We start from the raw sequence: 15,275 nt of genomic DNA, 5'->3' as shown, positions 1-15,275 counted from the left end.
CTACAGTCTCTAATATATTATGATAGACCTGCTAGATCTACTGTCTCATTTAAATTATGACAAACCAGGTATATCTACTGTCTCAATTATATTTTGACAGACCAGCTATATCTACTGTTTCAATTCTATTTTGACAGACCAGCTAGTTCTATTGTCTCTACTATATGATGACAGACCAGGTAGATCTATTATCTCGATTAAATTATGACAGACCAGCTCCATCTACTGTCTATATTATATTACGACAGACTCGTTATATCTACTGTCTCTATTATAATACGACAGACAAGCTAGATCTACTGTCTCCATTATATTATGACAGACCAGCAAGATCTACAATATAATAGCTGGTCTGTCATAATATAATAGAGACAGTAAAAATAGCTGGTCTTTAGTAGTATAATAGAGACAGTAGATCTAGCTGGTCTGTCGTAATATGATAGAGACAATAGATATAGCTGGTCTGCCATAATATACTAGAGACAGTAAATCTAGCTGTTCTGCCATAATATAATTGAGACAGTAGATCTAGCTGGTCTGTTATAATAGAGACAGTAGATCTTGCTGGTCTGCCATAATATAATTGAGACAGTAGATCTAGCTGGTCTGTCATAATATAAATGAAGCAGTAGATCTAGCTGGTCTGTCATAATATAAAAGAGGCAGTAGATCTAGCTGGTCTGTCATAATATGATAGAGAGAGTAAATCTAGCTGGTCTTTCGTAGTATAATTGAGAGAGTAGGTCTAGCTGTTCTGCCATAATATAATTGAGACAGTAGATCTAGCTGGTCTGTTATAATAGAGACAGTAGATATAGCTGGTCTGTCATAATATAGTAGAGACAGTAGATCTAGCTGGTCTGTCATAATATACTAGAGACAGTAAATCTAGCTGGTCTTTCAAAATATAATTGAGACAGTAGATCTAGCTATAATATAATTGAGACAGTAGATCTAGCTGGTCTAGATCTGGTCAAAAAGTCACAGAGACCAGAGGACATGTGAAACTAGTTAGAGAGACCAGAGGACATGTGATACTAGTTACAGAGAGACCAGAAGATATGTGAAACTAGTTACAGAAAGAGACCAGAGGACATGTGATACTAGTCTCAGAGAGACCAGAGGACATGTGAAACTAGTCTCAGAGAGACTAATCACAGAGAGATCAGAGAGACCAGAGGACATGTGATACTAGTCACAGAGAGAGACCAGAAGACATGTGAAACTAGTCTCAGAGAGACCAGAGGACATGTGAAACTAGTTAGAGTGAGAGACCAGAGGACATGTGATACTAGTTACAGAAAGAGACCAGAGGACATGTGATACTAGTCTCAGAGAGACCAGAGGACATGTAATACTAGTCTCAGAGAGACCAGAGGACATGTGATACTAGTCTCAGAGAGAGACCAGAGGACATGTGATACTAGTCACAGAGAGAGACCAGAAGACTTATGAAACTAGTCTCAGAGAGACCAGAGGACATGTGAAACTAGTTAGAGTGAGAGACCAGAGGACATGTGATACTAGTTACAGAAAGAGACCAGAGGACATGTAATACTAGTCTCAGAGAGACCAGAAGACATGTGATACTAGTCACAGAGAGAGACCAGATGACATGTGATACTAGTCACAGAGAGAGACCAGAGGACATGTGCTACTAGTCTCAGAGAGACCAGAGGACATGTGATACTAGTCTCAGAGAGAGACCAGAGGACATGTGATACTAGTCTCAGAGAGAGACCAGAGGACATGTGATACTAGTCTCAGAGAGAGACCAGAGGACATGTGATACTAGTCACAGAGAGAGACCAGAAGCCTTGTGAAACTAGTCTCAGAGAGACCAATGGACATGTGAAACTAATTACAGAGAGAGACCAGAGGACTTGTGATACTAGTCTCAGAGAGAGACCAGAGGACATGTGATACTAGTCACAGAGAGACCAGAGGACATGTAATACTAGTCTCAGAGAGACCAGAGGACATGTGATACTAGTCTCAGAGAGAGACCAGAGGACATGTGATACTAGTCACAGAGAGAGACCAGAAGACTTATGAAACTAGTCTCAGAGAGACCAGAGGACATGTGAAACTAGTTAGAGTGAGAGACCAGAGGACATGTGATACTAGTTACAGAAAGAGACCAGAGGACATGTAATACTAGTCTCAGAGAGACCAGAAGACATGTGATACTAGTCTCAGAGAGACCAGATGACATGTGATACTAGTCTCAGAGAGACCAGAAGACTTGTGAAACTAGTCTCAGAGAGACCAGAGGACATGTGATACTAGTCTCAGAGAGACCAGAGGACATGTGACACTAGTCTCAGAGAGAGACCAGAGGACATGTGATACTAGTCACAGAGAGACCAGAGGACATGTGATACTAGTCACAGAGAGAGACCAGAGGACATGTGATACTAGTCTCAGAGAGACCAGAGGACATGTGATACTAGTCTCAGAGAGAGACCAGAGGACATGTGATACTAGTCTCAGAGAGACCAGAGGACATGTGATACTAGTCTCAGAGAGAGACCAGAGGACATGTGATACTAGTTACAGAAAGAGACCAGAGGACATGTAATACTAGTCTCAGAGAGACCAGAAGATATGTGATACTAGTCTCAGAGAGACCAGATGACATGTGATACTAGTCACAGAGAGAGACCAGAGGACATGTGCTACTAGTCTCAGAGAGACCAGAGGACATGTGATACTAGTCTCAGAGAGAGACCAGAGGACATGTGATACTAGTCTCAGAGAGAGACCAGAGGACATGTGATACTAGTCTCAGAGAGAGACCAGAGGACATGTGATACTAGTCACAGAGAGAGACCAGAAGCCTTGTGAAACTAGTCTCAGAGAGACCAATGGACATGTGAAACTAATTACAGAGAGAGACCAGAGGACTTGTGATACTAGTCTCAGAGAGAGACCAGAGGACATGTGATACTAGTCACAGAGAGACCAGAGGACATGTGATACTAGTCACAGAGAGAGACCAGAGTACATGTGATACTAGTCTCAGAGAGACCAGAGGACATGTGATACTAGTCTCAGAGAGAGACCAGAGGACATGTGATACTAGTCTCAGAGAGAGACCAGAGGACATGTGATACTAGTCTCACAGAGAGACCAGAGGACATGTGATACTAGTCTCAGAGAGAGACCAGAGGACATGTGATACTAGTCTCAGAAAGACCAGAGGACATGTGATACTAGTCTCAGAGAGACCAGAGGACATGTGATACTAGTCTCAGAGAGACCAGAGGACATGTGATACTAGTCACAGAGAGAGACCAGAGGACATGTGCTACTAGTCTCAGAGAGACCAGAGGACATGTGATACTAGTCTCAGAGAGAGACCAGAGGACATGTGATACTAGTCTCAGAGAGAGACCAGAGGACATGTGATACTAGTCTCAGAGAGAGACCAGAGGACATGTGATACTAGTCACAGAGAGAGACCAGAAGCCTTGTGAAACTAGTCTCAGAGAGACCAATGGACATGTGAAACTAATTACAGAGAGAGACCAGAGGACTTGTGATACTAGTCTCAGAGAGAGACCAGAGGACATGTGATACTAGTCACAGAGAGACCAGAGGACATGTGATACTAGTCACAGAGAGAGACCAGAGTACATGTGATACTAGTCTCAGAGAGACCAGAGGACATGTGATACTAGTCTCAGAGAGAGACCAGAGGACATGTGATACTAGTCTCAGAGAGAGACCAGAGGACATGTGATACTAGTCTCACAGAGAGACCAGAGGACATGTGATACTAGTCTCAGAGAGAGACCAGAGGACATGTGATACTAGTCTCAGAAAGACCAGAGGACATGTGATACTAGTCTCAGAGAGACCAGAGGACATGTGATACTAGTCTCAGAGAGACCAGAGGACATGTGATACTAGTCTCAGAGAGACCAGAGGACATGTGATACTAGTCTCAGAGAGACCAGAGGACATGTGATACTAGTCTCAGAGAGACCAGAGAGAAATGTAGATCCAATACAATAAAATAAAATACAATACAATACCATACACTACACTACTATACACTACTATATAATACCATACAATACCATACACTACCATAGACTACTATACAATATAATAATATACAATACCATATAATACCATACACTACCATACAATACACTACCATACAATACAATACCATACAATACAATACCATACACTACTATACAATACAATAACATACAATACAATACCATATAATACAATACCATACCATATAATACCATACAATACAATGCAATACAATACCAAGCAATACAATGCCATACAATACAATACCAAGCAATACAACGCCATACAATACAATAACATACCATACCATACCGAACAATACCTTACCATACAGTACAATCAATACAATACCATAGCATACAATACAATGCCATACAATACAATACAATGCCATACAATACAATGCAACACCATATAATGCAATAACATACCATACAATACCATACAATACAATACCTTACCATGCAATACAATCCATACCATAGCATACAATACCATACAATAGCATACAATACAATGCAATGCAATACACTACAATACCAAGCATTACAATGCCATACAGTACAATACCACTGTCACGTTCGTCGTAGTGAGGAGACCAAGGCGCTGATGATAATACATCTTCCTTTTAATAACGAAGAAGACTGAACAAACTATACAAAACGAACGTGACCGCTATAAGACACGAGTGCTGACATGCAACATCAACATAGACAATAACCCACCAAAACCAAACTGGAAAATGGCAACCTAAATAGGATCCCCAATCAGAGACAACGATAAACAGCTGCCTCGGATTGGGAACCAATTCAGGCCACCATAGACCTACATATGCCTAGATTACACACAGACGCCTAGACATACAAAAACCCTAGACAATACAAAACAATCATACCCACCCTCGGCACACCCTGTCCTGACCAAAATAATATAGAAAACATAGAAGAGTAAGGTCAGGGCGTGACAACCACACAATACAATGCCATACAATACAATACAATTTCATACAATACAATACAATACAATACAATACAATACAATGCCATACAATACAATACAATGCCATACAATATAATACAATGACATACAATACAATACAATGCCATACAATACAATACAATGTCATACAATACAATACAATACAATACAATATGACACAATACAATACAATATCATACAATACCATACAATACAATACCCATACAATACAATACAATACCATACCATGCCATACAATACCATACAATACAAAGTGGACTATACTATGACATGTTGCGATTGTTTCCCAGACACAGGTTAAAACTTCTTATGGCTGCAGGGGCAGTATTGAGTAGCTTGGATGAAAGGTGCCCATTTCAAACGGCCTCGTACTCAATTCTTGCTCGTACAATATGCATATTATTATTACTATTGGATGGAAAACACTCTCAAGTTTCTAAAACCGTTTGAATTACATCTGTGAGTAAAACAGAACTCATTTTGCAGCAAACTTCCTGTCAGAAAGTGAAAAATCTGAAATCGAGGCTCTGTTCCAGGGCCTCCCTATTAATTTGCTTAAAATCTATTAGTATACATGCACTTCATACGCCTTCCACTAGATGTCAATAGGCTGTGAGAGGTGAAATGGAGTGTATAGCTATATCTATGGTCAAAAGAGAGGTCTTGGAATGACAGGACCCCAATTTCCTTTGTTCAGGAAGGCGCGGGTAGGACATCAGCATTGGCTTCTGAAAAGCTTTTGTTATAGACGGCTAATATCTCCGTCTTTGATTTTATTTGATAAATGTGACAATATCATCGTAAAGTATGTTTTTTCAATATAGTTTTAACAGATTATTTAAAGTTTTTCGGGAGTTTTGGAGTGTTCCGTTCTCTGCGTTTGGTGACGATAGACAGCTTCGCGCCACTTGGCTAGTTTTGATTGCTAATTCGAGAGGGAAAAAGGACATTCTAAAACCAAACAACGATTGTTCTGGACAAAGGACCCCTTGTGCAAGATTCTGATGGAAGCTCAACAAAAGTAGGACCCATTTATGATGTTATTTCCTCTTTCTGTCGAAAATGTGTAGTTGTGTTTTCCGCCTTGATTTTGGGCGCTGTCTCGCTATAACGTAAGCTGGATGTCGTACTGAAGTTATTTTTAGAATTCTAACACGGCGATTGCTTTAAGAACTAGTGTATCTATCATTTCCTGTACAACATGTATTTTTTAGTAAAGTTTATGAATAGTTATTTGGTCAGAATAGGTGAGTGTCAGAAATATATCCGGAGATTCTGGAAAATAGTTGCTACGTTTTCACAATGTATAACCACGGATTTCAGCTCTAAATATGCACATTTTCAAACAAACCATATATGTATTGTGTAATATGATGTTATAGGACTGTCATCTGATGAAGTTTATGAAGGTTAGTGAAATAATTAATATATTTTGCTGGTTTTGTCGCTATCGCTACTGTTGCCTTGAATCAATGTAGTTGTGTGGTTGGCTATTGTAGTAAGCTAATATAATGCTATATTGTGTTTTCGCTGTAAAACACTTAAAGAATCGGAAATATTGGCTGGATTCACAAGATGTTTGTCTTTCATTTGCTGTACACCATGTATTTTTCATAAATGTTTTATGATGAGTATTTAGGTATTTCAATTTGGTCTCTGTAATTGTTCTAGCTGCTTCGGTGCTATTTGTGATTGCAGCTGCAATCACAAATAGCTGTAAAACTGTAAAACTATGATTTATACCTGAAATATGCAAATTTTTCGAACAAAACATAGATTTATTGTATAACATGTTATAAGACTGTCATCTGATGAAGTTGTTTCTTGGTTAGTTTGGTTGGTTCTTGGTTAGTTTGGTTGGTTTTGTGCAAGCTACCTGTGCTGTGAAAAATGTCTGTGCTTTTTTGTATTTGGTGGTGAGCTAACATAAATATACGTGGTGTTTTCGCTGTAAAACATTTTAAAAATCAGACATCGGCTGGATTCACAAGATGTTTATCTTTCATTTGCTGTATTGGACTTGTTAATGTGTGAAAGCTAAATATTTCAAAAAAATATATTTTGAATTTCGCGCCCTGCACTTGGCTGTTGTCATATTGAGCCCGACTTAGGGCTTGCAGCCCAAAGAAGTTAACCATCGTCCTGGACATAAATATATTTTAATTGGAGAATATCCATTCACTCCATGGCTCCTTTCATCCATCTGCTTGCTCTGCACTCATATTTAGCCTCACATTGAAGTGTTTTACCATTTTCTCAACCTCAAATACCTCGTACCCCTGCCTTTATGAACACATCTGCCTCAAATACCTCCTACCCCTGCCTTTATGAACATATCTACCTCAAATACCTCCTACCCCTGCCTTTATGAACATATCTAACTCAAATACCTCCTACCCCTGTACAGTGATATCGTACTGGTACTCTCTGTATATAGCTTCAATCTTGTGTATTTTTATTCCTCGTGTTATTTTTTATTTTCATAATTTTTAAAACTCTGCATCGTTGGGGAAAGGGGCTTCTAAGTAAGCATTCCACGTTAAAATTTAAATTTGATTTGATTGATAAAGTTATGATACGTATAGTCATTATACTGTATGTATAGTTCATATACATGTGGTTATTATAGTATTATCGTATTATTATACGTCAGTCAGACTAACCTGTATTGTTGGTGAATTCCTTCCTGCGTAGATAAGAGCTCTGGCTCTCTGGGATGTTGTGGCTGGCTTCTCTTCGGAATCTCTCTCATCGTTACGCTGTTCCTCTTCCCTATCACCATCTTCATGTGCGTCAAGGTACAGTATACTAGTGTACAGTATGGCAGCGTAACATTTGATACGTTCAGTAAAATTTGTTTAAAAAAAATGGATGACCACATGAAGATAAGAAATAGATATCCCTAGATGTTGAATGCACCGAGCAATGCAAGGTAGAGTATGTAGAAACTCCCTGACGGGTCTCAGAGTAGTCAGTCACACTGTCACAATACAAAACTGCTTCACAGGTCTCACAGTAGTCAGTGTGACCCTGCTGAAGCTCTCTGACTCCTCTCCTGTATCTCAGACCCTGATGAAGCTCTCTGACTCCTCTCCTGTATCTCAGACCCTGATGAAGCTCTCTGACTCCTCTCCTGTAACTCAGACCCTGATGAAGCTCTCTGACTCCTCTCCTGTAACTCAGACCCTGGTGAAGCTCTCTGACTCCTCTCCTGTATCTCAGACCCTGATGAAGCTCTCTGACTCCTCTCCTGTATCTCAGACCCTGATGAAGCTCTCTGACTCCTCTCCTGTAACTCAGACCCTGATGAAGCTCTCTGACTCCTCTCCTGTATCTCAGACCCTGATGAAGCTCTCTGACTCCTCTCCTGTATCTCAGACCCTGATGAAGCTCTCTGACTCCTCTCCTGTAACTCAGACCCTGATGAAGCTCTCTGACTCCTCTTCTGTAACTCAGACCCTGATGAAGCTCTCTGACTCCTCTCCTGTACCTCAGACCCTGATGAAGCTCTCTGACTCCTCTCCTGTATCTCAGACCCTGATGAAGCTCTCTGACTCCTCTCCTGTAACTCAGACCCTGATGAAGCTCTCTGACTCCTCTCCTGTATCTCAGACCCTGATGAAGCTCTCTGACTCCTCTCCTGTATCTCAGACCCTGCTGAAGCTCTCTGACTCCTCTCCTGTATCTCAGACCCTGATGAAGCTCTCTGACTCCTCTCCTGTATCTCAGACCCTGATGAAGCTCTCTGACTCCTCTCCTGTATCTCAGACCCTGGTGAAGCTCTCTGACTCCTCTCCTGTATCTCAGACCCTGATGAAGCTCTCTGACTCCTCTCCTGTATCTCAGACCCTGATGAAGCTCTCTGACTCCTCTCCTGTATCTCAGACCCTGATGAAGCTCTCTGACTCCTCTCCTGTATCTCAGACCCTGATGAAGCTCTCTGACTCCTCTCCTGTATCTCAGACCCTGATGAAGCTCTCTGACTCCTCTCCTGTAACTCAGACCCTGATGAAGCTCTCTGACTCCTCTCCTGTATCTCAGACCCTGATGAAGCTCTCTGACTCCTCTCCTGTATCTCTGACTCCTCTCCTGTAACTCAGACCCTGATGAAGCTCTCTGACTCCTCTCCTGTATCTCAGACCCTGATGAAGCTCTCTGACTCCTCTTCTGTAACTCAGACCCTGATGAAGCTCTCTGACTCCTCTCCTGTATCTCAGACCCTGATGAAGCTCTCTGACTCCTCTCCTGTATCTCAGACCCTGATGAAGCTCTCTGACTCCTCTCCTGTAACTCAGACCCTGATGAAGCTCTCTGACTCCTCTCCTGTAACTCAGACCCTGATGAAGCTCTCTGACTCCTCTCCTGTATCTCAGACCCTGATGAAGCTCTCTGACTCCTCTCCTGTAACTCCGACCCTGATGAAGCTCTCTGACTCCTCTCCTGTACCTCAGACCCTGATGAAGCTCTCTGACTCCTCTCCTGTATCTCAGACCCTGCTGAAGCTCTCTGACTCCTCTCCTGTATCTCAGACCCTGATGAAGCTCTCTGACTCCTCTCCTGTATCTCAGACCCTGATGAAGCTCTCTGACTCCTCTCCTGTAACTCAGACCTTGCTGAAGCTCTCTGACTCCTCTCCTGTATCTCAGACCCTGATGAAGCTCTCTGACTCCTCTCCTGTATCTCAGACCCTGATGAAGCTCTCTGACTCCTCTCCTGTATCTCAGACCCTGATGAAGCTCTCTGACTCCTCTCCTGTATCTCAGACCCTGATGAAGCTCTCTGACTCCTCTCCTGTATCTCAGACCCTGATGAAGCTCTCTGACTCCTCTCCTGTATCTCAGACCCTGATGAAGCTCTCTGACTCCTCTCCTGTATCTCAGACCCTGGTGAAGCTCTCTGACTCCTCTCCTGTAACTCAGACCTTGCTGAAGCTCTCTGACTCCTCTCCTGTAACTCAGACCCTGCTGAAGCTCTCTGACTCCTCTCCTGTAACTCAGACCCTGCTGAAGCTCTCTGACTCCTCTCCTGTAACTCAGACCCTGATGAAGCTCTCTGACTCCTCTCCTGTAACTCAGACCCTGCTGAAGCTCTCTGACTCCTCTCCTGTAACTCAGACCCTGATGAAGCTCTCTGACTCCTCTCCTGTATCTCAGACCCTGATGAAGCTCTCTGACTCCTCTCCTGTAACTCAGACCTTGCTGAAGCTCTCTGACTCCTCTCCTGTAACTCAGACCCTGCTGAAGCTCTCTGACTCCTCTTCTGTAACTCAGATCCTGCTGAAGCTCTCTGACTCCTCTCCTGTAACTCAGACCCTGATGAAGCTCTCTGACTCCTCTCCTGTAACTCAGATCCTGCTGAAGCTCTCTGACTCCTCTCCTGTAACTCAGACCCTGATGAAGCTCTCTGACTCCTCTTCTGTAACTCAGATCCTGCTGAAGCTCTCTGACTCCTCTCCTGTAACTCAGACCCTGATGAAGCTCTCTGACTCCTCTTCTGTAACTCAGACCCTGATGAAGCTCTCTGACTCCTCTCCTGTATCTCAGACCCTGATGAAGCTCTCTGACTCCTCTCCTGTATCTCAGACCCTGGTGAAGCTCTCTGACTCCTCTCCTGTATCTCAGACCCTGATGAAGCTCTCTGACTCCTCTCCTGTAACTCAGACCCTGCTGAAGCTCTCTGACTCCTCTCCTGTATCTCAGACCCTGATGAAGCTCTCTGACTCCTCTCCTGTAACTCAGACCCTGATGAAGCTCTCTGACTCCTCTCCTGTAACTCAGACCCTGATGAAGCTCTCTGACTCCTCTCCTGTATCTCAGACCCTGATGAAGCTCTCTGACTCCTCTCCTGTAACTCAGACCCTGATGAAGCTCTCTGACTCCTCTCCTGTATCTCAGACCCTGCTGAAGCTCTCTGACTCCTCTCCTGTAACTCAGACCCTGATGAAGCTCTCTGACTCCTCTTCTGTAACTCAGACCCTGCTGAAGCTCTCTGACTCCTCTTCTGTAAGCTCTCACACAGCTTCTTTAAAACCAGGTTGCAGGAAGGATGTTGCATTGAGGACTTTTTCCTGCAGACTGGACATACCCGATAGTCCTTCTGTTTCCCGCATAGCTTCAGACAGGCTTTACAGAAGCTGTGGATCCTTAAAGATGTCACAGCACACAGGACAGGAGAGATCCTCGTCATAGAGAGAAGGTTTAGACGTCACGTTCTCTGGAAGTAACACTCCCTCCTCTTATATGGAACGGCTTCTGGGAATAACATTTACTGTTGAGTCTGTAGAACTTGGAAATACAGTGTTGATGGTGGAGCCTCCAGGCGTCCGATTGTTGTATTGAATCTTGATTATAAATTGTTTGTAAGTAAAATTCATTGTAAAATGTAGGCTGAATAATGAATAGCTGCATACTTTTTATGGTTCTGTTGTGAACTTTACTCCTTCTTGATCAAAAGGGTTATATTCCTTAGTGCACATTAGAAACATGACATAAAACGTTGAGAAGTGGACCTATGGTATGAGTGGTGGACCTATAAGGGGTGGACCTATGGTATGAGGGGTGGACCTATGGTATGAGTGGTGGACCTATAAGGGGTGGACCTATGGTATGAGGGGTGGACCTATAAGGGGTGGACCTATGGTATGAGGGGTGGACCTATAAGGGGTGGACCTATGGTATGAGGAGTGGACCTATAAGGGGTGGACCTATGGTATGAGGGGTGGACCTATAAGGGGTGGACCTATGGTATGAGGGGTGGACCTATAAGGGGTGGACCTATGGTATGAGGAGTGGACCTATGGTATGAGGAGTGGACCTATGGTATGAGGAGTGGACCTATGGTATGAGGAGTGGACCTATAAGGGGTGGACCTATGGTATGAGGGGTGGAGCTATGGTATGAGGAGTGGACCTATGGTATGAGGGGTGGACCTATGGTATGAGGGGTGGACCTATGGTATGAGGAGTGGACCTATGGTATGAGGAGTGGACCTATGGTATGAGGGGTGGACCTATAAGGGGTGGACCTATGGTATGAGGGGTGGAGCTACAATATGAGGGGTGGACCTATGGTATGAGTGGTGGACCTATAAGGGGTGGACCTATGGTATGAGGGGTGGACCTAAAAGGGGTGGACCTATGGTATGAGGGGTGGACCTATGGTATGAAGGGTGTAGCTATGGTATGAGGGGAGGACCTATGGTTTGAGGGGATGACCTATGGTAATGAGGGGTGGACCTATGGTATGAGGAGTGGACCTATAAGGGGTGGACCTATGGTATGAGGGGTGTAGCTATGGTATGAGGAGTGGACCTATGGTATGAGGAGTGGACCTATGGTATGAGGAGTGGACCTATGGTATGAGGGGTGGACCTATGGTATGAGGAGTGGACCTATGGTATGAGGGGTGGACCTAAAAGGGGTGGACCTATGGTATGAGGGGTGGACCTATGGTATGAAGGGTGTAGCTATGGTTTGAGGGGATGACCTATGGTAATGAGGGGTGGACCTATGGTATGAGGGGTGGACCTATGGTATGAGGGGTGGACCTATGGTAATGAGGGGAGGACCTATGGTATGAGGGGTGTAGCTATGGTAATGAGGGGAGGACCTATGGTATGAGGGGAGGACCTATGGTATGAGGGGAGGACCTATGAGGGGTGTAGCTATGGTATGAGGGGATGACCTATGGTAATGAGGGGAGGACCTATGGTAATGAGGGGAGGACCTATGGTATGAGGGGTGGACCTATGGTATGAGGGGTGGACCTATAAGGGGTGGATGAGGTATGAGGGGAGTAGCTATGGTATGAGCGGTGGACCTATGAGGGGTGTAGCTATGTTATGAGGGGTGGAACTATGGTATGAGGGGAGGAGCTATGTTATGAGGGGTGTGGCTATGTTATGAGGTGTGGAACTATGGTATGAGGGGAGGAGCTATGTTATGAGGGGTGGAACTATGGTATGAGGGGAGGAGCTATGTTATGAGGGGTGGAACTATGGTATGAGGGGATGAACTATGGTATGAGGGGAGGAGCTATGGTATGAGGGGAGGAGCTATGGTATGAGGGGTGGAACTATGGTATGAGGGGAGGAACTATGGTATGAGGGGAGGAGCTATGGTCCAATTTGTAAGTCGCTCTGGATAAGAGCGTCTGCTAAATGACTTAAATGTAAATTTAAATGTATGAGGGGAGGAGCTATGGTATGAGGGGAGGAACTATGGTATGAGGGGAGGGGCTATGTTATGAGGGGTGGAACTATGGTATGAGGGGAGGAGCTTTCTGCAAAGGTCACAAGCATAGTTCTCTGGAGTTGTGTTATCTACTCACCCATTTTATAGCCCTGATATGGCATCACGGGACATGATCAATAATATAACCAACGTAAAACACATGGTTTCGTGTCACCCTGTATTGTTTTACTCTCTAGATTGTAAAGGAGTATGAGCGAGCGGTCATTTTCAGACTTGGACGCATCGCAGACAAGAAGCCGAAAGGACCAGGTGAAATACTGCCACAGCATACAATACACCTCGCTCAACATGGCCTACAGCACATGCACTGTAACACGCCTTTAAAACTGGTGAGAAAACTGGTGAGAAAACATCCTTCTCTCTTGTCTCCTCTGTAGGGATCTTCTTTGTACTTCCCTGTACTGACACCTTTGTGAAGGTGGACTTGAGGACTGTGTCTTTTGACATCCCACCCCAAGAGGTACTGAACACATCTACCTCAAATACCTCATACCACTGTGCAGTGAGGACTGTGTCATGTACATCTTCATGTTTTCTGCACCAATGACAGCGTATATCAGGGCTCTCCAACCCTGTTCCTGGAGAGACACCGTCCTGTAGGTTTTCGCTTCAACCCTAATCAAGCACACCTGATTGTAATAATTACCTGGTTGATAAGCTGAATCAGGTTAGTTACAACTGGAGTTGGAGTTAAAACCTACAGGAGGGTTTCTCTCCAGGAACAGGGTTGGAGTTAAAACCTACAGGAGGGTTTCTCTCCAGGAACAGGGTTGGAGTAAAAACCTACAGGAGGGTATCTCTCCAGGAACAGGGTTGGAGTTAAAACCTACAGGAGGGTATCTCTCCAGGAACAGGGTTGGAGTTAAAACCTACAGGAGGGTATCTCTCCAGGAACAGGGTTGGAGTTAAAACCTACAGGAGGGTATCTCTCCAGGAACAGGGTTGGAGTTAAAACCTACAGGAGGGTCTCTCTCCAGGAACAGGGTTGGAGTTAAAACCTACAGGAGGGTATCTCTCCAGGAACAGGGTTGCAGAGCCCTGGATCCTAATCAGTTCACTTTGACTGTCCAGGTATTGGTATTGGTAGATTGAGGTTGTAAAGTGCACAAACAATACATACCAATATCCTTCCAAGACCCCCAACAACATCCCTTTTTCAGAATGTAATTCATCCAGTATAAACTCACCTCTTGCCTTCTTCTCTTCTGTCCAGATCCTGACCAAAGACTCAGTGACGGTGTCTGTGGACGGGGTGGTCTATTTCCGTGTGTACTGCCCCATCTCTGCTGTAGCCAACGTGTCCAACGCCCACTCCTCCACCCGTCTCCTGGCCCAGACCACCCTGAGGAACGTCCTGGGAACCAAGAACCTGGCTGATCTGCTGTCTGACCGCGAGGGAATCTCACACAGCATGTCGGTACGGAACACGGAGCTGTAGAATCGAGAACATAGAACTGTAGAACTGAGAACATAGAACTGTAGAACTGAGAAAATAGAACTGCAGAACTGTAAAACTGTAGAACGACCTGGACAGCATCTCCCACAGCATGCCTGGGAGTAATACAGTCACAGTGACTGAGTGATTGGTTGGTTTGGTTAATTCATATTAGGCCAAACTGAAAACTGGACATGCTTTGTGATGGGAATGCACAATCAAGACAAGTATGTTTACTATGTGCAATGAAACAAACCTCAAAATGTAATTCAAAGCCATAGACGTGCCATCATGCTTTCTACTATCCAGTTACCTGCTGTGGATGAATAGAGCCTAATCCCACATCAAACTCACCTTGTTATGGGATCCAGTTAGGGCCAGGTCGCAATTTACTGGGGGGGAGGGGTAGTCCAAAATAGAGGAGGGTTGAGTGGTTTGTTATTGGGCACAGGGGAGGGTTGAGTGGTTTGTTATTGGGCACAGGGGAGAGTTGAGTGGTTTGTTATTGGCCAAAGGGGAGGGTTGAGTGGTTTGTGT

At 44.1% G+C, this 15,275-nt stretch overlaps 1 protein-coding gene across 1 annotated transcript in view; it reads left to right on the top strand.

Moving 5' to 3' along the window:
* Window positions 1-6,862: 6,862 nt before the first annotated feature.
* stoml3a (stomatin (EPB72)-like 3a) overlaps window positions 6,863-15,275 on the top strand; it is a gene marked incomplete at its 5' end in the record, with an annotated part of 23,264 nt that continues 14,851 nt past the window's right edge. The window contains 5 exons of the mRNA XM_071358127.1: window positions 6,863-6,883; window positions 7,752-7,850; window positions 13,480-13,552; window positions 13,681-13,763; window positions 14,517-14,720. Of these exons, the coding sequence (XP_071214228.1) occupies window positions 6,863-6,883; window positions 7,752-7,850; window positions 13,480-13,552; window positions 13,681-13,763; window positions 14,517-14,720 (480 nt within the window). The remainder of the gene's footprint in view (window positions 6,884-7,751; window positions 7,851-13,479; window positions 13,553-13,680; window positions 13,764-14,516; window positions 14,721-15,275) is intronic.

Source organism: Salvelinus alpinus, chromosome 21 (assembly GCF_045679555.1).
Source record: "Salvelinus alpinus chromosome 21, SLU_Salpinus.1, whole genome shotgun sequence".
NCBI classification, from domain to species: domain Eukaryota; kingdom Metazoa; phylum Chordata; class Actinopteri; order Salmoniformes; family Salmonidae; genus Salvelinus; species Salvelinus alpinus.
The sequence above is the reverse complement of the archived record's forward strand: the minus strand, read 5'-3'. Positions and strand labels throughout refer to the sequence as shown.